The sequence below is a fragment of the Sorex araneus genome, chromosome 1 (assembly GCF_027595985.1).
Source record: "Sorex araneus isolate mSorAra2 chromosome 1, mSorAra2.pri, whole genome shotgun sequence".
Taxonomy (NCBI): domain Eukaryota; kingdom Metazoa; phylum Chordata; class Mammalia; order Eulipotyphla; family Soricidae; genus Sorex; species Sorex araneus.
This window is the reverse complement of record NC_073302.1, coordinates 427,790,162-427,813,576: the sequence shown is the minus strand read 5'-3', so window position 1 is coordinate 427,813,576 and position 23,415 is coordinate 427,790,162. Positions and strand designations below refer to the sequence as shown.

At 41.1% G+C, this 23,415-nt stretch overlaps 2 protein-coding genes across 3 annotated transcripts in view; both read right to left on the bottom strand.

Moving 5' to 3' along the window:
- AHCYL2 (adenosylhomocysteinase like 2) overlaps window positions 1–23,415 on the bottom strand; it is a 189,015-nt gene that overhangs the window by 123,323 nt on the left and 42,277 nt on the right. The gene's annotated exons all lie outside the window — the stretch shown is intronic.
- Window positions 3,184–3,828, bottom strand: LOC101540294 (60S ribosomal protein L17-like). Its single transcript, XM_055123904.1, has one exon. The coding sequence runs from the start codon at window positions 3,781–3,783 to the stop codon at window positions 3,286–3,288; it is 498 nt and encodes a 165-aa protein (XP_054979879.1). The 5' UTR covers window positions 3,784–3,828; the 3' UTR covers window positions 3,184–3,285.

The following is a 23,415-nucleotide window of genomic DNA, read 5'->3' as shown; positions in this document are numbered from 1 at the left end:
TAATACCTACAGTTAATGAGTTTACAATCTGGTGGAAGAAAGACATGATATAGCCACACAATAAAAGCTATATTTAGAAACTAATAAGGAATCATAAAAGAAACAGTACAGGATATTATGAGAGTATATGAAGAGAACTTAATTTCGACTTGATAGAAGGTCTCAAGAGAGCAACATTTAACAACCAATAAAAGACGAACAAGATGCCCCACCCCATGAGGGTCCAGCTGCCCTCATCACGACTGGCTGTGCCGAGATGGAAGCATCTGCTATCGAAACCTACCATGTGTGATTGCCAAAGACTAATTGTGCAAGGAATAACTTAAATTATGATCAAAGCTCTTGGAGCTACTTTGGCAAACTGAACTGCTTTATAAAAAGTATCATTAAGGGGAAAGAAGTGGGGAAGAGGAAGAAAGGGAGGAAGGAAGGATGGAGGGAGGGAATAAGAGAGGGAGGGAAAGAAGAAGGGAAGGAAGGGAGGGACGGAGGAGGGAGAGAAGTGGGAGGGAGGATGGAGGGGAAAAGGATGGAGGGAAAGGGACCACCTTAGGGTGAGTCTGCTTGATAAACCATAAAGAATAAAGGTAAAGGAACAACACCGCCGCAGAGGTAGCAGGTGACATAGCTACCTCTAAGGGTTTTTGTTTGTTTGTTTGTTTGTTTGTTTGTTTTGGCAACACCCAGCTTTCTCCTGACTCTGCACTCAGATTGTTCCTGGCAGACTGGGACCATACAGGATGCCAGGAATTGAACCCAAACCCAAGTTGACCACATGCAAGTTAAGCACCCTCTTCATTGTACCATCTCCTTCTAAGGCATTTCTATCTCACTAGCTCCTGTATTCAAAGTTTACCAGCATGGGGGGAAAAGGCAGCTAAGATAAAAAAGGGAACTCCACGTGGAAGGATCTTGGGAGGACCCATTCAGGTTGAAAAATGCGTGCCGAAAGTAGACTATATAGACTGAGCATGATGGCCACTCAATACCTCTATTGCAAACTACAACACCCAAAAGGAGAGAGAACAAGGGGGAATGCCCTGCCACAGAGGCAGGGTGGGGCGGTGGGGGAGGGGGAGGGGTGGTGGGAGGGATACTGGGAACATTGGTGGAGGAGAATAGGCACTGGTGGAGGGATGGGTAAACAATCACTGTATGACTGAAATGAAAACACGAAAATTCATAAGCTTATAACTGTACCTCATGGTGATTCACTAATAAAATTTTTTTTAATTATAAAAAAAAGTTCACCAGCTTGATGTATTTAATTAGATATCTGAACTTTACCTTGCTACTCTCCAACATAACCTTGTGGGTACCTGTAACTGCTACTATGGCTGGAATCTGAAATTTTCATCTATTCTGAGATGAATTCAGGAGCCAACACAACAGTACAGTAGGTAGGAAAGTTTCCTTTTTATCTCAATGGTAGTTCATGTGTTTAAGATCTTTGTGTTTTACTCTATGTAACACATACTTTTTTTTTTAATTTAAAGGCAATAGGTAACTATAATAAATAATTCAGTAAGTTAAGCTTTTCACTTTTGAAAATGATAGGCAAGACATACCAAGAATCAAATCAGAGTGTAACAGAATGAGGGGAATACATTAAGAGTCAAAGGGTTAAACAACACTGTAGTAAAATTTAAGGACTTTGTCCTTTATTCCCAGTAAAATGAGGAGTCGTTACAGGTTCTGAGCATGAGTAATATAATCTAAACTAGATTTTAACAAGCTCCCTCTGGCTGTGGACTGAAAAGTCTCCAATCAGTTCAACTGCAGAAGCAGAGGTCACTTAGACCCAATAATCCAGGCAAGATAAAAGAGTGGCTTGGGCCAAGGTGGTGAGAAACGACTTGACTGATAAACTGGCACAATTTATCAGAGAGACAGAGAGAGAAGTCAAGAAAGATAAGACTTTACGCCCAAGCTTCTGGAAAGAAAGACCATAAAATAAATAAATTTAAGGGGAAGATTAGAAATTCAGTCTTGATATATTATGTTAGCAGATGTCTATGGATATCCGAGTGAGTATGTCAAGAAGGTAACTGGAGATACAAGTGTAATTCAAGAGAGACAGAGGAGAGCATTTAGATATTTATGTAAAGCCATAGGAGTAGATCAGATCACCAAGGGAGTAAGAAAAACATGGAAGAAGATTAGATACTCCCTTCCTTCTTGAACTGGAATGGAGGGTGGGTGGAGGGGAGAGAAAGTACAGCAGGTAAGGTACAGGTTTGATTCCCAGCAATCCACATGGACCCCCAAGTACTGCCAGGAGTTACCCCTGGGCACTGTCAAGTGTCAACCAAAAAATAAACTAAAAAATAAATTTTACAATGACTTATTATCGGTAACTTTTTTATTTATACACCTATTTCATATCTATATATGCCCAGGGTTGTGTAAAAATTTCTCAGAAGCAGGGCTTCTGACAGTACAGCAAGTAGGATACTTGCCTTGTGGCCAACTTGGGTTGAATCCCTGGCATCCCATATGGTTCCCAGAGCTCTGCCAGGAGTGACCCCTGAGCACAGAGTCAGGGGTAAGTCCTGAATATTAATGTGTGTGACCACCAAAACAAACAAAAAAACCCTTTCTTGGAAGGGTCAGAGTGACAGTACAGCAGGTAGGGTGCTTGCTGGCAGGCAGCTGACTGCAGTTCGATCCCTAACTGGTCCCCAGACCACCCGGAGTGATCCCAGTGCACAGAGCCCGGAATAAGCCCTGGGTTAGCTGGGTGTGGCAACCCATCCCTGCAAACAAAAATTTTTTCCCCGCAGGAGAAAAGCTGTGGCAAGTACCAAGTTAAGCAGCCCTTTTGTTATTTCTTTGTAAGAAAACAGACCTGGGAGCTGAAGGGAGCACAGGGCTAGAGCTCACATTTTACATACAGGAGGCCTGGGCTAGATCCTGACATACTACACGTTACCCAGGTACAGCTGAGAGCAATTTCTGAACACCCAGCTGAGTGGGAGCTGCCTCCATCCCTCCATCATCACTGGGTCCTGCCTCAAAACAAAACACACAGAACAAACCAAAGGAATTTGGTCAGAAGTCATTCTCCCTACACTGGACTTCTTTTTTTTAGGAGAGTACTGCTATTTATTTAGCCATTGATTAAGCTGATGAATTTAGACCAGGACTTCTTTAACTTTCTTCTTTAACTTTAACTTCTTTAACTTTTTTTTTTTTCGGTTTACTTAAGATTTTTATTTTATGCTGAGCTTATTCCCGGGCCATAAGTTTTTGCTTCTTCAGTTTCTTCTGTGATATCTTTTTCTTCTATGCAACTTCCTCTTCAGGTTTAGGAACAATCTGTTCTTTTTCAATAAGAATCATCTCAATGTGGCAAGGAAAGCTCATGTAGGGGTTAATTCGCCCATGAGCCCTGTAAGTCCTGCGGCGCATCTTGGGTGCTTTGTTCACCTGGATATGCTCAATGACCAGAGAATCTACATCTAAACCCTTGAGTTCAACATTACTCTCTGCATTTTTAAGCATGTGCAGTAAGAATTCAGCACTCTTTTTGGGCCAACGACCCTGCGTCCAGCCCCACTGCTTGGCCTGGGCACACCTCCCAACGCCACCGTTGTAACGCCGGAAGGGCACACACTGCTTCTGCAGAGTGACATCCTTCAAGTACTTAGTGGCCTTTCTGATGTGCATGCCCTTGATGGCCTGAGCCGTTTCCCGAGTGTTCTTGAAGTGCACGCGAAGGTTCGAGCCCCGGGACTTGCATGATTTCGTCGGGTTCTCGGGGTCCAGCGAGTAGCGCACCATCCCGGGACCTCCTACGGCCACTCACGGAAGAGCTAACTTCTTTAACTTTCACCCCTTTTGCCCTAGACATTTTTATGCAACCCCAGATACAGATATACAGATAGATGAAATGACAAACAAAACAAAGGAAACACTTAGTAGAAATAAGCCCTAACTTTACTTTCAAACAGCCTCCGTACTCAGGCCTGGCATGTGGTCCCAGGTAGGGGTGCAGGCCCTCCACTAGGCCATGGATCCCTCTATATACCATCTCGAGTGCTCTTACCCTTCACAGCCAATGTTCTCAAACACTTTCTAACTCTGCTCTCTTTACTTTCCTACACTCCAAAATCAGTGTAATTCAAGCTCATCATCTATCATAATACTGAAATGACTGTTCTGATAAAAATTCAGTGAATTATTTTTGATATTGATTTTATTTTACATCTTCGTAGCATTAAACTCTTAACTCCCTTCCTTCTTAGAAACTTCTTTTCAGAACACCACATCCTCTTGGTTTCTCCTTCAGCTCTGGCTTTTCACCAAGTCACTTAAGTGCTGATGTCCGTTAGGCTCTATTCTCAGCCTTCTTCTCCTGTTACCTCATATAATCTCACTGGAAATTCCACTAGATCATATAAGAATAAAAAAGTCATCTTCTGTGAGGCTTGTGCTTCTCATACTCCACAGCTGGTGATAATGATGAACAGGTACAACACTCTCCTGGCAGTGATAAAAGCATGAAAGTACTCCTGAAAGTTAAGTAATTCACTTCCATGGGCTATGAAAATGAATTTGTAGATTTTTTTCTTTAAAACCGTTCTGGGGGCTGGAGCGATAGCACAGCGGGTAAGGCGTTTGCCTTGCACGCGGCCGACCTGGGTTCGATTCCCAGCATCCCATATGGTCTCCTGAGCACCACCAGGAGTAATTTCTGAGTGCATGAGCCAGGAGTAACCCCTCTATCGCCAGGTGTGACCCAAAAAAAAAAAAACAACGTTCTGAAGAGGCTGGAGTGACTGCATAGTGGGTAAGATGTTTGCCCTTCGTGCAGCTGACCCAGGTTCGATTCCATATGGTTCCCTGAGCACCGCCAGGAGTAATTCCTAAGTGCAGAGCCAGAAGTAACCCCCGTGCATCACCAGGTGTGACCCAAAAACCAAAAAAAAAAAAAAAAAGTTCTGAAGAGGCAGGGTCAGCAAACTATATTGCCTATAGATAAAATTTTCATACTGCTGATTTTCTGTGACACTCACAAGGTAAGAATGGTTTCTATATTTTTAAGTGGTTTAAAAGGACGGAGGGACATTACAAGGTTTAAGGCACTTGCCTTGTACACATACAGCCAACCACAGTTCAAACTCCTGGCACTGCATATGGGTCCCCCTTACTCTTGAGTGCAGAGCCCTGGGCATTTGCTGGGGGTAACCCAAAAACAAAACAAAAAAACTTTAAAAAGAATGTTATGTCACATGAAAATGAAATCAAGAAATTTCAGTTTCCATAAATAAGGCTTCACCAGAGCATAGCTATACCCACTTACTTACAGATTATCTTCAGCTATATTTGTATGCCCTGAAGTGCCTTCATTAAGAACCTTCCAAACCTCCTCTAGGGGTTCTAGTAAAAGTTTCATAAAGGTAGAGCATCTATCTAGGTATCTCCTGTGGCCGTCATCTCTCTGTTTCAGGAAAGCAAACCCCAAAACCCAGTCCTTGTCAAATGTCAAATGAACTGTGGCCAGTAGGTGGAGACAGTTTCTAACCAAATGGAGTTGCAAAACCTGATTAGCACTTAGTGGAAATTTAAACTATCTTCGCATCTTTACCGTGAAATATTTAGTTAACTAGATAGGACAAAGTGATTTTCTTTCCTGGTGCAATGGTAAAGCAGGCTACTTTCTATTTCCTAAATCAGATTTCACTAAAGGATCAGAAATAGGCTGGTTGGTGAATATTCCAGTCTATTCACAACCGTGAAGTTTATTGGCTAAATATAATACATCAAGGTTCTTCTCTGGCCAACAGAATTGGATTTCCCCCTCTCTACTACTTTCTAGCTTGTGGATAATATTAACTGGTAATGACTGGTAAACAGATGATGATTTTGCCCAAAATCATCTATCAAACACTGCATAACTCACCAAAAATATCCCCAAAGTCAGAGAGACAATACAGTAGGTTAGACGATTATGTAAACAACCTACAGTGGTTTGATCCCTAGGATCCTCAGCACCACAAATGACCCTCTGAGCACTGCTAGAAGTGATCCCTTAGCACAAGCCAGGAATAGGAACCAAGCACAGCTGGGTATCGCCAACCCATTCTCCGCCCCCCCCATCCAAATATATATTCTCAAGGACTTTTCTCATTAGTAAACAAGGAAGGTGCAGGGAGTTTTGCTGATATGTTGCAAATAATACGAACAGAATCATGGTTCTGACTTCTGGGTTAATTAGTCGAGAGCAGCAAGACAACTTTTAATATATGCAAGAGGACAGAGACTTGTAATTAAGGCCCCAGTAAAAAGCATTTAAATTTCCTACTTCAGGGGCTGGAGAGATAGCACACAGCGGGTAGGGCGTTTGCCTTGCACGTGGCCCGACCCGGGGTTCGATTCCCAGCATCCCATATGGTCCCCTGAGCACCGCCAGGGGTAATTCCTGAGTGCAAAGCCAGGAGTGATCCCTGTGTATCGCCAGGTGTGACCCAAAAAGCAAAAACTAACTAAATAAATAAATTACCTACTTCAATTCCTGATACTTCTGAAAGCCAAGTACTCAGTGTCTTGAAGTTGTTCAATAAGTTTTCCAAAGCCCCTAAGAGAGTTCCTCTTTATTTATTTATTTTGGATTTTTGTGCTCTTCCTGGGGGTATTCAGGAGTTATTCTTGGCTCTGCGCTCAGGAATCATTCCTGGCAGGGATCGAACTTGGGACAGCTGGGTGCAAGGCAAGCATCCTCCCCACGGTACTATCTCTTCAGTCCCAGGAGTTTCTCTTTAGAATTGGCTGGTTAGTCCTACACTTTTTTTTCAAGGTCTCTAATTTCGGTGGTAAACACGGCTCAGCTAGGTTTTCCAAAAGAAGCATGTGTCAAGGAAAGCACGCTAAGCACCAACGACTATCACCGTCACTGCCCAGAGGTATACACAGCATAAATAATTTAAAATTTGCAATTGGAATAAGGAGACAGTGATGTCTTCCAGAAGCTCACTCTCCTTACAACCACTACCTCTTTACAATCCTTTTTCTTTTCATAATCCTGACCGCACTTCATATATTCAGTTTCACACACATTGCTAAGTATACAATATATACACATACACAGTGAAGTTGGCTACCTACTTCAGAAAGTCTGATTTTATATACAGGTATAAAACACAGTTATACATAAAATCATAAAAAGACATGTAAATACATATAATCATACAAAGAATATAAAACTCTAAAAATCCACCGGGTCAGGTCAAGATAAAAACTCTAACTTAGAAAGTTTAGTTTAATAAGAAAATACAGACTTAGTCCCAGGCTCTGCCTATTTGCTCTCTCCTTCCCAGCCCCAGGCCTTTGCTACAATCGTGCTGCACCAGATCCTCTGTCAGTCCAAGAAGCATCAGAGCTTGACACCCCGCTCAGCAGTTACCGGAGCAAGAGACAGCAGAGCTATACGCCATGCACCTAGTACTGTTCAATCACGATGTCAGGAGAGAAAGGAGACCCCAGAACTCCCAAACAAACTGGGTCCCAATCAGCAATACAAGTTTGACTCAGTAAACAGAAAGAACAGCAAACTGGAAAAAAAAGAATGTTTTTAAAATGAAATGGTTCATGATAAAGCTGCTAAAAATGAAGAACTTTCAGGAGTAGGTCCCACACACCCAGGTGTGACCCCTCAAAACTAAGATACATACTTACCTCTTACAAGGCTATTATCAGAACCATTCTTTTGAGAAATCTACACCACCTACTACCAGAAGATCCTAACACGTTTATCTTCCAGGTAACATAAAATACAAGTATAAATAAATGTCCAAGCCTTGGCACAGCGGGTAGGGCGTTTGCCTTGCACTCGGCCGACCCCGGTTCGATTCCCAGCATCCCATATGGTGCCCTGAGTACTGCCAGGGGTAATTCCTGAGTGCATGAGCCAGGAGTGACCCCTATGCATTGCTGGGTGTGACCCAAAAAGCCAAAAAAAAAAAGGTCCAAAGCTTTCCATTTTTATAAACTCCAGAGATTTATTCTCTGTCAATTGCATGTATCACTGTAGAAAGCAGAAAAAAAAATTTCTTTTACTATGAAACTCATAAATTTTCATTCTGTCCTTGTCCAGGGGCATGTTAATCCTGTTTTGTTTTTGGTTTTGGGTGATACTCAGGGCTTTGGTTTTGGTGATCCTAGTGGTGCTCAGGGGACTATATGGGATGTTGGGATCAAATCCGGGTAAGCTGCAAGCAAGGCAAGCACCCTACCCACTGTGCTATGGCTCCAGCCCCTTGCTCATAAATCTCTGAATCAGTACAATTTTAGTATATATGCTACTAGAGCAAGCCTGAAGGCAAAATCTTTCAATCCAATGTAACCCCATGGCACCAGAAAATAATTTTATTATTTTTAAAGATGTTTCTGATCTTTTGAGAAAATATTTAATTGGATGAAAAGTCTGTGGCTGATAATATAGCAAGGGGTACAGTAATTCTTCACCTGCTCCCATATGCAGGCTCTCCACTTTATTATTTCCTAATTTTCTCCTTTCGTCAAGTATCTCTTTTAAGTAACCCTGTAACTGGCCCAAACGGAAGTAAGAACTGAACTCAAAACTTGTACCAGAAAAGTCCTCCAGCCATTGACTGTTGAGAATGCAAAGAAAAAATGTTTCATGTTTTCCCTTAGCTTATCCTTCCTGAAAAGTCTGTGAAGAGAGCATAGAGGTAGAAGGCTTATTCAATGACTGTTAGACTGACAGAACAGATACAAAGAAGCATGAATCACAGTGTGAGGACACATCAAAATTTATCAACCGCCCTGGCGCCCACCAGTCGGCAGCATGAACTGCCTAAAAATAATACTGCCTTGTTCCTTTCCAATACAAAGCTGCTTCTTGAGGCTGCAAGCAGGATGGTTCTCGAGGCGGTAAGTGCACATTTCCTAATCTGCTGACTTAATTTTAGGGAAGCTCTTCAATCCATCATTCAGTCTCTCAATTGATCGGCCCCTTTGAGCAGCAGTGGAACTGGAGTTTCAAGGTTACAAGCCTAACTGAATCCTCCCAAATGAGAGGCCTCACACATCATTTTCTGATCAGCATAGTAATGTACTGAAGGTGGAGCAGAGCAGGAGAGCGGGCAAGACTGCAGCACAACCAAGAGGCAGGTTTAGCTGCTAAGATTCCAGGGCAGCAGTACAAATGTAGTGTCTTCAGAAATACTAATACTTATCCTGACCAATATTATCCAAGAATAAAAAACTTGATTTTTTAAACCCATAGCTTTAGTTTTGTGAATGAGGGCACTCGCACACACGCATGCATACACGCACACATACACACACACACACAAACACACACACACACACACACACACACACACACCCCACCACCACCACCACCACCACCACCAGCAGAACCAGCAACTACTTGAAGAACAAAGATAGTCCTAATTAAAGACAATTTGCTTTCATGTACTAATATTTTTTCAAGGGGGGGCTCATAAGCAGTGCTCAGGAGGCCCAGGTCCACTCCCAGAGGTACTTGGCCAACCATGCCAGACAGTTTGATGCTAGGGTTGACTATGGTTCTGCAATACTCAGAGGGATACTTGGGCTGCGCCCAGCAGGTCCTGCACACTTCAGTTGTGCTATCTGCTCACACTTGGCTGCAGTATTCCAGAGATCACACGCTTTGTTGTGGCACCAGGGATCACAAATTTGTGGTGCCACTGGGATCATATTTGGCACCAAGGGTTATTGATGCAAGGGATCCAATTCTCAGACCCACACCAGCAAGGAAAACAGTATACCAATGAACCAGGCCCTGAGTATTAAGTTTGAATTTTCTTTTTTCTGTATTAAGGGAGAAGCCCATGAGTTAGTCAACCCACTTCATAAAGGTCTAGATAAATGCCAAATAAATGCCTAAATGAGAACTCAGATCTACAGTCTGTACAATTTGTCCCCTCTTGCCTAATCTTTCTGAATCTATGAAATTAAAAGTGAGAGCACCACAGTCAGAAAGGGCAAGCCCTGTCAAGTACGACTGAGAGCACCACAGGGAACCCCAACAAGCAACATAATCATAACCCGTACGTGTCATCTAAGAGTATAAGAGCATGTGTGGAAGTACTGCAATTAACTGGCAGTGGGGCATATACGCGTGCGCGCACACACACACACACACACACACACACACCCTCAATGAGCATTGCAGACAGTGCTCCATAATCAGTGAATGGTGGGGGGGAGAAGAGAATGAATGAATGAATGATTTGATTTCTGTTTGGGGGTCACACCTGGCAGGGCTCAGGACTTACTCCTGGCTCTGAGTTCAGGAATCACTCCTGGCAGGCTTGGAGGACCATAAGAGGAGCCCAGGTCAGCCGCTTGCACAGCAAATGTCCCACAAACTGTACCATTGCTCCAGCCCCAAAGCAAGTGCCTTAACCCCTATAATATCTTTCCAGTCTAGCAGGGAATAATTTAAAAAGAAAAAAAGATGCCATTAGATACATAATGTATCACCGTTGAGGACTATATCCTGAGCTCACACCAGCTGGACTCTTCTGCTCTCAACCTAGAAATATAGATGGACTCTGCAACATTTTAAAAGCTGCAGCTCTGCAATGCACATCCTTCATAAACCCTTAATCCCAATAAATTTAGTTAAATCTTTTAAAACCAGATTGCTCTAGCTTCACAGAGCGAGTCTGGCTGCCGAGCTTTAATTCCCTGGAGAGAAGGGAGAAGCTCTACTCTATTATGAAACCAGCCTGTCTCATCAAATTCCCTTTCAGAGAAAGAGGTCAAGGAGAATAACTGCTGTGCCATTTTTCAATTCCTCCATCTAAGAAATGACCATGACTGACAAATGCTATTTCTCTGACTCTGAATGGCCTAGTGCCAAGATCAACTAATTGCTCCTTAAAGAATGATACCAATCCAACAAATGACCTGACTTCATAATCATAATACATAATATACATTCATAACACTTTTAAATTTTCAAGATTTCCTTCTCTCTGTATATCCTTTGGGAATAGGGAATAGATACTACCCTTATTTTACACACTGAGGAAGTGCAGTAAAGGCAACATATCACTTGTTCAAGATAAACATAAGGTAGTAAATCTAAAATTTTAGCTTACCTTATATGTAATTTCCTACATATTACATAACTTTGCCTATCTATCCTTCATATGTCTACTAATACCATTATATAGCGCAATTTACTGAAATATTTATTAACAAAAGAGCGCTTGTCCAAATAATGTATAGTACCTGTGGGATATATGTAATTGGTATGTGCACCAGAAAGTGTGTTATATGGAGTCAGAGGTGGGCTCAGATGAGTCATGTCATTCAAAGTTTACAACTTAGGGTAAACTGGTAACTAGCCTTATTACCTACAAAATTGGTATAACATCTATACTTTATAGCATCTACCCTTTATAACATCTACAATTTTAAGAATTAAGTGACAACATGTGTTAAGTGCTTGATACATAAAAGGCATTCAAGTGTTAATTCTCTGCTTTGAAACAGTCCATCCTCAACAAATCAACAGTCTTGAACCTGGGGAATGTTTAAAGGACAGAGAGATAGCTCAAAGGCCTTTGCATGCAGGAGCCCCAAACTTGATCTGACAGGTCCCAAGCACCACCAGCACCTCCATGTGTAGCCCAAACACATACCTCCCGTCCCCACAAAAAATATAAATCAAGTCTTGAGAGAGAGTCTAATTCAACTGAGTGCTGCAACTTTTAATATTTAAGGGCTAGGATGAGAATTAGAGAAACTGGAGCACTAATACTTTCCTGGCACTTTCCTCAGACATGTGGGATTTTTTTTGGCTGTCAGCCTCACAAGCTGCTTTTAGGGATGCAATCAAACCAATTAAGAAAAAAATAGGAAAAGGCAAATGGGTCCAAATAAATAACATTTTTTATGGGCACACAAAGTAATTGTTCTACCAACCAAGCAAGTATTTGCCAGCTAGACTATGCCATGCAATCTCTAAATGAGAAGTGAATATTACTTTTCCCCACAAAATCACTGGCTAGATCCATCATCATCATCATCATCATCATCATCATCATCATCATCATCATCATCATCATCATCATCATCATCATCCCGTTGATCAATTTTCTCCGTAACATCTCCATTCGTCCTAGCCCTGAGATTTTAGAAGCCTCTTTTTACTCGTCCTGGCTAGATCCATACTAAGAGAAATAATAATAACATCAATCTAAACAACCTTCTCCAACACTACTATATAGCCAAAAGGGATAAAGCACTTTTCACAGCAAATAAACCAACGCTAATACTGACTGTGAAATAAATGACTAAAAGTGAATTAAGATTATAAAATAAATTTCTTAGTTTAGAAAAAAAATCACATTTGAATCTTATTCTTGATATTCATGGGGCAGGAGTGGGGTGAGGTGAGGGGGCAACCTGGCAGCGCTGAGCAGGGATTATTCCTGGCTCTGCACTCAGGAATCGCTCCTTGTGATGCTTGGAGTACCATAGGGGATGTGGGGAATTGAACCCGGGTCGGTCATGTGTAAGGAAAACCGTACTATCGCTCCGGCACCTATTATTGATACTCTTAATTATATATTAATTCGCACAATCACCTCCTCATTGAGACTGTAATATTTCAGTAGGTAACTAGGAGGCAAGGGTTACAAATATTTGAATGACTTCAACATGTTAGATGCCTGACCACTTCCATTTGTTGTTGATTGGGTCGGGGGAGGGTAAGGGGAGGAGAAAGAGGGACAGCATGCTCAGCAATGCTCTGAGGACCCAGAGGCCACTCCTGGCAATAGCTGGGCAACCATGCTGGACACTGTGACGATCCAATGGTGCTAGGGACCACTGGGGCCACTCCAGTAGTGCTTGGGGTGGTGGTAGGGGAGAACACGTGGTGCAAGGGATCAAAGTCAGGTCCTTATGCATATGCCCCAGCCCCTTATTGTTATTATCTATTCTGTGATCATATTCAATACACAGCTTCTACTAGAACATTTTCCAGACGACACCCAGAAACTAGTATCAGCTAAATAGGTGACATATACAACTCTGATGTGCTGACAGAGGAATTTTCACTCCTGTCTTGAAAAATCAGTAAAATATCACATATTATAATATCAGCATTGTTATTTCTTGGTTTCCCCCTTTTTTAAAAGTGCCTTCTGGAGTCAGAGGTGGGAGAGCGAGTAAAGCGCCTGCCTTGCATATAGACGGGCCACATATGGCTCCCCAGCACCACCAGGAATGTGAGCACAGAACCAGGAGTAAGCCCTGAGAACAGTTGGTGTGCCACTCACAGCCCCCAAAATGCCTTTTCCCCAACTGCCAAAACTAAGCTTCCCAAAACTAAAGTTTCAAAAACAGAAAGTAAAGAATGCTGCTCGAGTCAGAGATGGCTCAAAGGGCTGAGTGCCTGCTCCACATGCAGGAGGTCTAGCTTCAGTTCCCAGCACTGCATTGTCCTATGAGCACCACAGGGAAGCAACCCCTGAGCACTGTGAAGCAAGTAGCACTGCCAGGTTTGGACCCAAACCAAAAATATAAAACAAAATGAATGCTAGCAGATATCTTTGACATGACAATTTGAAAAAAAAGTAAAGCAATTATGCTGTACGCTTCTTGAAGCTTTAGAAATAGTATAGCAGATAGGGTGCTTGCCTTGCACCAGTCAAGCCAGGTTCAATCCCCAGCACCCCTTAAGGTCCCCCGATAGGAGTGATCCCTGAGCACAGAACCAGGAGTGAACCCTGAGTACTGCCTCATAAAGCTTCTCTCCCACTAAAAAGGAGTAACATTTCTCAGTCTGGAAATGAAGTTGCAAAACTGTTCAGAGGCATTTCTTTTGAATAATAGTTAGGCTCCTATTTACCAATTAATACAAGTATTCATTCAAGCTTTCCCTCTCATATGCAGCATTACTGGACAGGAGAGAAAGTGACATGGAGCAAGAGACATAGTCAGCAAGAAATTTTGCATAACCAGATAACTATTGCAAATGCTCCAGTCACAGGTGTGACACTATTAGAATGCTTTCGAGATCTTTTCTTTGTTCTGTTTTTGGGTCAGTCCTCAGAGGACCATGCAGTGTCAGGGACTGAATCCAGTACACCAACATGCAGAACATGGACTGCAGGCCTCTGAGCTATCTTCCCACTCAAGCGATTTTCTATATTCATGCATAAACTCTTACTACAAAAAAGACATAATGAAACTTGGCTGATTGCTTCTTCAGGGTTCATTCTCTAGGAGAATGCTATGAACTTGTTAGTAACCAAACAAAACAAGTTATAATTATTTAATTAAGGAGAAAGCAAGAATAAACAAGTTAAAAGCAAAGTCCCTATTAAAAACCTTTATGATGTATAAATTCTACAAATTCTATGTTTTATGGTAACGTAAGTGGTAAGAAATCAGTAGTTCATATTTATTTGCCTTAAATTATCACATATATGATAAATAATGATCATGAAAGGGGATTAAGATGCAGGGAGTCAGGGAAATAGCTCAAGGGAAATAGTGTTCATGCCTTGCATGTGGTAGTTATGGGTTTAATCCCCCATGCTGCATGATCCTTGAGAACTGCTAGGAATGAACCACCACCACCAAGCTGATAGTAAGTTCAGAGCAAGCCAGGAATGGCTCAAAAACAGACAAGCCAAAAAAAAAAGGAGGGGGGCCAGAGGGAGGAATAAAGTTCCATTAAAAATGGCTTCATCATAATTCTTTAATAAAAGTTAATAAAGTGACAGATTTTGTGACACTTGTAAAAATCCTCTTATGAACATCAAAAAAGAGCCTGTGGTAAAATCCCCAACAGGAATTTAACAGCAAAGATTCTGGAGAAAGAACGTGTGGTTTGAATGCTGACTCTAACATTTATCAGTAACCTTGGGCAAGTTACCTAATCTTTGTTTCTCAAATTAGTTCATCTATAAAGTGCAAACCATGATAATAATCCTACCTATTTTACAGGGTCTTAGTAAGACTACACAGCTCATATAACACATGTAAAAGTTCTCCAAACACTGCCAATCATACTGTAAATACTTAAAGTCAGTTTTGTTTTGGTTTCCTGCCTTGTCTTTTGTTTTGTAAAATGAATAAAATCATGGAGAAAAATATGTGTCATGATGTAAATTTTTTTTGTCACTTAAGGGAAGAAAAAAATAAGGCAGGAGGTAGGGATGAAAGAAGGGATTGTGATCAAATATCAGTTATCATAAAGCAGGAGAAGTAAAAACAAAAATTATTCTTTGGACAAAAAATGTAAGGGCAACAATACAACTAGTATTTCTGCTACCTAAAATCAGCAAGTAACACTTTTGGGGGGGGGTATTTTACTTTGGGGAGGCCACATCCTCAGGAATTACTCCTGGATCTGCACTCAGGAATCACTCCTGGCAGTGCTCAGGGGCTCATATGGGACGATGGGGATGGAAAGATGGAAGTGCCTTACCAGCTGTACTATCTCCCTGGTCCCTCAAGTAAAACTTCTTAGAAAGCACTTTTCCTTTCATGCTAACCTATATTTTCCACAACTATATTTTCAGATCAAGCAAGAAAGTCGTAGTTGACATTGTTCTTTTGTCATGCCTTCTAATTTTTTTTCTTCCTTCCCTTCTTTTTGCTGTTGTTGCAATGACCAGTATTTAATTACATTACTCTCTGAGGGTTGTATTTAGGTTGTGTTGCTCGCCCTGGGTCATACTCTTGAGTTGTGTGCCTGTGAGCATGCCTGCCAGAGGTCAAATTCTTTAAATGCAGTGCTTGAGCAAACTCTAGTTCTGGTGCTTGCCTAGGGTCACTGCTGCTCACATACATACTTTCTGCCCATGTTGTTTGCGTTTCTTTTATTAGTTGTGATACAAGGGGTTCCCTCCCTTCAATCCTGGTACCGCATATGCTGAAATTGCAGTTGATACATGTGACAATACCAGTTGATACATATGACAATACCATCTCACAGCTGTAATGCTTACTATACAGGTACCCTAAGCCACTGAGCTATCAACTAGGCCCACAGCAAACCAATAATTTTTTTTTTTTTGCTTTTTTGGGTCACACCTGGCACAAGGGGTTACTCCTGGCTCTACACTCAGGAATTACTCCTGGTGGTGCTCAGGGGACCATATGGGATGCTGGGAATTGAACCCAGGCCAGCTGCGTGCAAGGCAAATGGCCCTACCTGCTGTGCTATTATAGCTCCAGCCCCAAACTAATAAATTTTTTAATGCAGCTCTGAAAATTCATTCTTTCACTCAACAAACATTTACTGAAAGCAATGAAGGAAAAAAATAATCTCCAAAGAAAGACAACTAAGACATACCCTCATTTTGAACTTGGGCTACACAAAAGAAACAAATATTGTATAATCTGGCCAGAGAGATAGTATAGCAGGTAGGACATTTGCCTTGCATGCAGCTGACCTGGGTTTGATCCCTGGCACCCCAAGCACCACCAAGAGTGATTATTGAGTGCAGAGCCAGGAGTAACTCCAACCCTGATTGACAGGTTGTGACCCCCCCAAACAGAAAACAAACAATGCATAATCACAACAATGAAATGAAATATATAAAACACAAATTTTACTAGCAAACGAAGTCATCATTTTAATAGTTGCTAAGAGAAAAAACTTAAGCATTCATCCTGATTTTTTTTGTACGTACTATACCACTGGGTAATCAAACAGTAGGTAATTGGAAATTTCCCTCCGTATAGATATCCCAACTGAAAAATGAAGAATACCACCATTTTAGAGTTCCTAATTATTCAGCAGATCTAAGTAAAGGTCCCAATAACTGTTGATACAACACACAAAATATTATGTATTTTATATGGAAGTATGTGACACTCTGATGGAAGTATGTAATACTCATGAAATCTCAACAGATTTCTAAATTGAGGTACAAAATTACAAGAAATGAAGAGGAAAAAAGAATTTTCATTAACAGATACCAGAGGGTTGGAGAAAAAGTGCACTTATATGCTCTGCATGTGGCCAACCTGGGTTTGATCCTTGTCATCCCATATGCCACACCCCCTCCACTTAATCCTCACTAGTAGTGATCCCTGAGTCAGAGCTAGGAGTAAATCCTAAGCACTGCCAGGTGTGGTTCAAATCCTACACCCCTACCCCCACCAAAAATAGGTACCAGATCCCAGAGAGATGCAAACAACAAAATTTACAATCAGGTAAATGCCACAGATTACTCAGTTTCTACCCCCCCAAATTTAAAGTCTTAAGAGACAAACCAACCAACTGTATTATACAAATTTAATTTACAGGGCTGGAGAGATAGTACAGCAGGTAGGGTATTTGCCTAGTAAATGGCCTACCTAGGTTCAATCCCCAGTACCTCAGATGGTTCCCTGAACCCACCAAGAGTGATCCCTGAGTGTAGAGCCAGGAGTAAGCCCGGGGCACCACAGGTATAGCTCCAAAAACCAAACAAACAAAAAATCAATTTACATACTGATTAAAACACACTTAAAAATATAGATACATATATAAAAGGGACAATCAAAGAAATGCTATCAGTATTTGGGTTTTGTCATAGTTTTTTGTTGTTTTCCTGGGGTTTGGGGGGGGTCACACCCAGAACCCAGAAGTGACCCCTTGCAGTACTTAAAACCAAACCATGTATTGCCACTTGCAAGGCAAAACTTAACTTCTCCTGAGCCAGCTGTTTGGGCTTTCTATGCATTAAAGAACTTTCATTAATATTTTTAGTCCAGTAAGAGGATTATACCCTGTCTCTGATAGATTTTTGCTTTTTGAGGGGTCATATCTGGCGATGCTCACGGGTTACTCTTGGCTCTGCACTCAGGAATCATTCCTGGCAGTGCTCAGGAAACTGTATGGGATGTCAGGGATTGAACCTGGGTTGGTTGCATGCAAGGCACACAATCTCCCCACTGTATTAATTGCTCCAGCCCACAAATGTTTTAAATAAATTAAAAGCACATGAAGAAGCCAAGGAGAAATTTCAAGTGACTAGTGCACAAACTCTATCTACTGGAAGTCTGGGTTTGAACTCCGGCATCCCATGCTCCCCCAAACACTGCCAGGAAGAACCCCCAGGATCAAGCCAGTGGTAACCCCTGAGCACCACTGGGCGTGGCCAAAAATATTTTTAAAATAAAAAGCACATAAACTGGAATTGGCTCCCAGTTAAATGCTTGGAGGTTTTAGCTGTACCACCCACTTCAATTCTGGAGTCTGGCTGTTATACTTCTTAATTACTAGGTTAAACAGTCAGTACCAATTAAACACATGGAAAATTTTGCTGTATCCAATGGTGATAACTCATGTGTTTATTTTTCCTCATGTTAAACAGTTTGGGACAGTGGTTCAAAATGTGGTACAAAACACCTAACCACTTTTAAGGTTTGAAAAGTAATTTCATAGTCATACCTGGATAAAATTTGCCTATTTTAATGTTCATTATATTGTGACTGAATAGTGGAGTTTTCCTAAGTACATATGTGTATGGTACATGTATGGCAATGACTATAATGAAGGCAAAAGCAGAAAGAAAATTCAGGTTGTTTAATAAAGTCAGATATCAAAAATATAGGAGAATGCTTTTCTTCCCTTTAAACGTTTTGTTTTCAAATAACAGTTACTTTTTAGGGCCTTGAGACAGCTCAAGAGATTTAGTGCATACTTTGCATGTGGGAGGCCCAGGTTCAATTCCGAACACCACACTGTCACCAAGCACACACAGGAGCAGGCCCCATCCTAAGTCAGGAAAGTCTCCAGCCTCCAGCTTGGCCTCCAAAAACAAATTAAAAAAAGGAAAAGTTATTTTTCTGAAACTATAATTTATGTTAACATATGACATATGATAGATTTATTATTCTCTAGTGTTGATTTTTAATTTCTCACCTTAGGTGGTAATACATGTTTATTATTATAAATATATATTATAGATACGTACATAGGGTCTTTTGTTTTAAGGACATACCCAGCAGTGCCCAGAAGCTTATTTCTGGCTCAGGGGGAATATGCAGATCTGGGGATTGAACCCAGGCCAGCAGCATAAAGGACAAGTGCCTTATGTGCTGTAATACTCTCTAGGCCCAGTTTTAACTCTTAAAGCAGTAAAAAAATGATAGATTTAAAAACCCACAAAGATAAGTGCTTTTTGGAATTCTCAAATTTTAAAAGTGAGAAAGAAAAAAAGATCCGGAAGCCAAAATGTTTTAAGACTATTGCTCTAAATATACACAATTCTAATATATGCACAATTATATCTGATACCATGTTACCTTGTATTATAATTATATTTTATGTTGTGTAATGCAACTCTTTTATTCTAACTCTACAAAGGACACTGAACTAAGTGTAGATGGTCTGATAAACTCAGGAATTATTGGTAGAGGTAAGAGTGGACTAGAGCGATAGCACAGCACGTAGGACATTTGCCTTGCACGCAGCCGACCCGTGTTCGATTCCTCCATCCCTCTTGGAGAGCCCAGCAAGCTACCAAGCGTATCCCACCTGCACGGCAGAGCCTGGCAAGCTACCCGTGGCGTATTTGATATGCCAAAAACAGTAGCAGCAAGTCTCACAATGGAGACGTTACTGGTGCCTGCTCAAGCAAATCGATGAACAATGGGATGACAGTGCTACAGTGCTATAGAAGTAACAGTGTCTTGGCTTGAAGACCAAAAAAAAAAGCTCATTATTCTAAAAAGTTATAAGGAATTTTAATCACAAGGATTCCATAAGATCAGGGAGAATATTTCCCTTTGAAGGGAAGTTAGCACTAAATCCAGAACTTTAAGTTCCTTCTTTGTGATTCGTCCCCTGGGCACCCCCACCCAACCATTTCATTAAGACTTGCCCTAACTGGTATTTAGAGTCTCATGCCCAGTTCCCTTCCACCACGGAAGACAGGCAAAATAATGGTTCCTAGTCTGGGTAGGAAAACTGGTCATCTCAGGACAGAGTATTCTTTATCTTGAGGATTCTCCACTAGAAATATCTGTCTAAACACTAGCCACTGACCAGTTTTAGTTCAGTTCAACAAACCTAGGGGAACTATTAAAGGAATGACTCATGAAGTCACAGATGGGAGAGGAAGAAAAGTACTGAACTTAGCAGATGTTAGCTGTAAATACATGTATACATAGAGGAAACTAGTACACACAAACAAGAGACACCACAAATGTGAAAGAGAAAAGATGCAGTACTAGACATGCTAGCTAAAGTTATGACTTACCAACATATATATGATAAAAATACCTAAGAGCTGCAGCCCAGTCTCACTAACCGCTGACATAGTAGTGGACCCATCTAATTTTCTAAACTTTTATACTCTGGTGCATTTGAACTAGATTTTGCAATTATGAAAATACAGTGGAATAAATATGAAGTTTGTTCACCTCACTAGAGTTACAATCCGATAAACAGAATAAAAACAGTAATATTCCTGCATGTAAGTAAAGCTCCAAAAACTACTAGTTTCTATTTCTTCATATACTTTCATGCTTTAAAAAACATATTCAAGGGCCAGAGAGACAGTTCAATGAACTGAGCACAGACTGTACAAGCCAAAAGTCCCGGTCCAATCCCTAGCACCCCAAAATCCCCCTGCACCACTGAAAGTGCTCCTCAAGCACAGAGACGAGAGTATCACTGGGCACCACTTAGCCCTCTTGGGAGTTCCAAAACAGAAGTGTCCAAATTAAATAATTCATTAACTAGACTGCAAGACAATGCTTCCTTTTTCAAAAAGTGTTTCCACTGTTGAGGTTTAAGGATTATTAAAATGGTTTTAACATTTAAATCTTCATTTTGTTTTTTAAGGCCTTAGGATGTAAAATGTTTCTTTATTCTATTCCTGGGAGGTTCCTTTCCTGAGATCACAAGATGAAATCATATCAGATTAGAAAACTGGTTTTAAAGTAAAAAAATGACCACATGATACTATGTGGGAGCCAGTATGAAACAAGAGAGTAATACTGAGTTTAGCTCTTAGGGTCCGGAATACAAAAAACTATTACTCTATTCATATGATCATAGACATAATGCATTTCTTTGTTTTTAAGATAACAACAGAACTCTACTAGAATCAAAGCAAAAGAAATTACCTTAAAAAACCCCATACAAAAGTATCTTCAACAAGTGGTGCTGGGAAAACTGGTCAGCTATGTGCAAAAAAATGAACTCAGATCTTTTTCTAACACCACGCACAAAAGTCAAATCAAAATGGATTAAGGACCTCGATATCAAACCTAAACCCATAAGGTACACAGAGGAAAAGGTAGGCAGAAATCTCCATGACACTGAAGCATCTTCAAGGATGAAACACCACTGACCAAGCAAGTGGAAACACAGATAAATAGGTCTACATTATATTAAGAAGTTTCTGCACCTCAAAGGAAACAAAGACCAGGATACAAAAACAGCCCATGGAATTGGAAAAGTTATTTACACAACAGCCATCTGATAAGGGGGTTAATATCAAAGATATATAAGGCACTGGGAGAACTTTACAGGCAAAAAAAAAAATCCAACCACATCAGAATATGGGAAAAAGAGATGAACAGAAATATCCCCGAAGAAGAAATAAAAAGGACCAAAAGCACATGAAAAAATGCTCCACATCACTAATCATCGGGAAAATGCAAATCAAAACAACAAACCAGAGACTAGCACACATCAGAAAGAACTAGAACAATCAGTGCTGGCATGGATGCAAGAAAAAAAGGGACTTTCATTCATTGTTAGTGAGAATGTAGACTGGTCAAGAATTTTTGGAAAACAATATGGACATTCCTCTAAAAACTAGAAATTGAGCTTCCATCCAACCCAGCAATACCACTCCTGTGAATATGCCCCAGGGACCCAAAAATACAATGCAGGAAAGTCATCTGCACTCCTATGTTCAATGCAGCACTATTTGCAATAGTCAGAATCTGGAAACAACCCAAATGCCCAAGAACAGATGCCTGGGATCATTCCTGGCAGTACTGTGGGTTAAGTGGGGATCATATGCTGTGCCAAACAAGGTCAGCTACATGCAAGGTGCCCTATCCACAGTACTCTCCAGCCCCAAGAAACTAAAGTTCAATTTGTCTAGAAATAGGAATAATGCCTATTCCTATCAAGCAAAATGGAAAAATGCAATAATCTACAAGTGAGTCTTGAAGTTAATTACTTTAAATAGAAAACTGCTTGGTCCTATCTAACAAAATTCAAAAACAAGTTAGAGAAAGATGGTACAGTGTGCAAGGCAATCGCCTTGCATGTGGCCAGCCAGGATTAGATCCCCAGCACTCCATATGGTCTCCCAAACACAGATCCCTGTGACCCCTGAGCACAGAGCCAGAAGTAAACCCTTAGCATCGCCAGGTGTGATCCAAACAGAGACAAATTTCAAAAGCAAGACCAGAAAGGTTCAAACTTAACTGTGGTCAATTTCTATCAATAACTTAGTTGTGATACAGAGCAAAGATATGTGAGACAGAGAGAGAAAGAGACAGACAGACAGACAGACAGAGAGAGAGAGAGATGAGGAGAGAGAGAGAAGAGATAGGGAGAGAAATAGGACACAAGTATCACATGGTAAAATTTACATTTGGAATTCAAGCAAAAATATCAGATCTACAAAGAAGCAAGAACAGACTCATAGAGCAAACATACAGAGAAGCACATACAACCAACCCAAACACTCGTGTCAGCACTGTGAAACCAACACAGAATCAACACAAATGTTATTAATAGCAGACAAGGCCATTAAAAAAGTATTATAGGGGCCTGGGAATGTGGCATGTGTGGTAGGGCACCTCTTTGCAGGCATGAGGCTTGGTGTTCAGTCCCTGGCACCACCACATGCCAAGTGTGATCCCAGTAACACTGACACATTCATGTTTGTGATCCCTGGAGTGACAGAAAAGTATGTGAACCCAGCAAAACACAACCAAGGGTTCAAGTACTACTGTTAAGTATACAACATCTGATGAGAACTCTGCGTGTGAGCACTGCAATTCCTAGCAATCACTACCACCAGAGTGTGTGTAAACACCACAAATAAAGTATCAAACCCCAGCGAATGTATGCGACAGCCAAATGTGTGTGATCCCTTGTAACTTCAACAGCAACAGAAAAAGGGGAAATGTTATTATGCTTGTATTCTTTATTCAAAAAAACTAAGTAGAAACCTCGTGTGTGTGTGTGTGTGTGTGTGTGTGTGTGTGTGTGCGCGCGCGCGCGCCTGCATCAAACTTCCAGAGATAGAATCTACAAGTCTGGGAGCCAGGAGATCCACAGTGTACGGTCCCCCAGCATCATGTGGGTGCAGACCCTTGCCATGTACAAGGCAAGCACCCCAAGCCCATTATGAACTTTCTGGCCCTAAACTATACACTAAAAAATGTGTAGTTTACCATTTG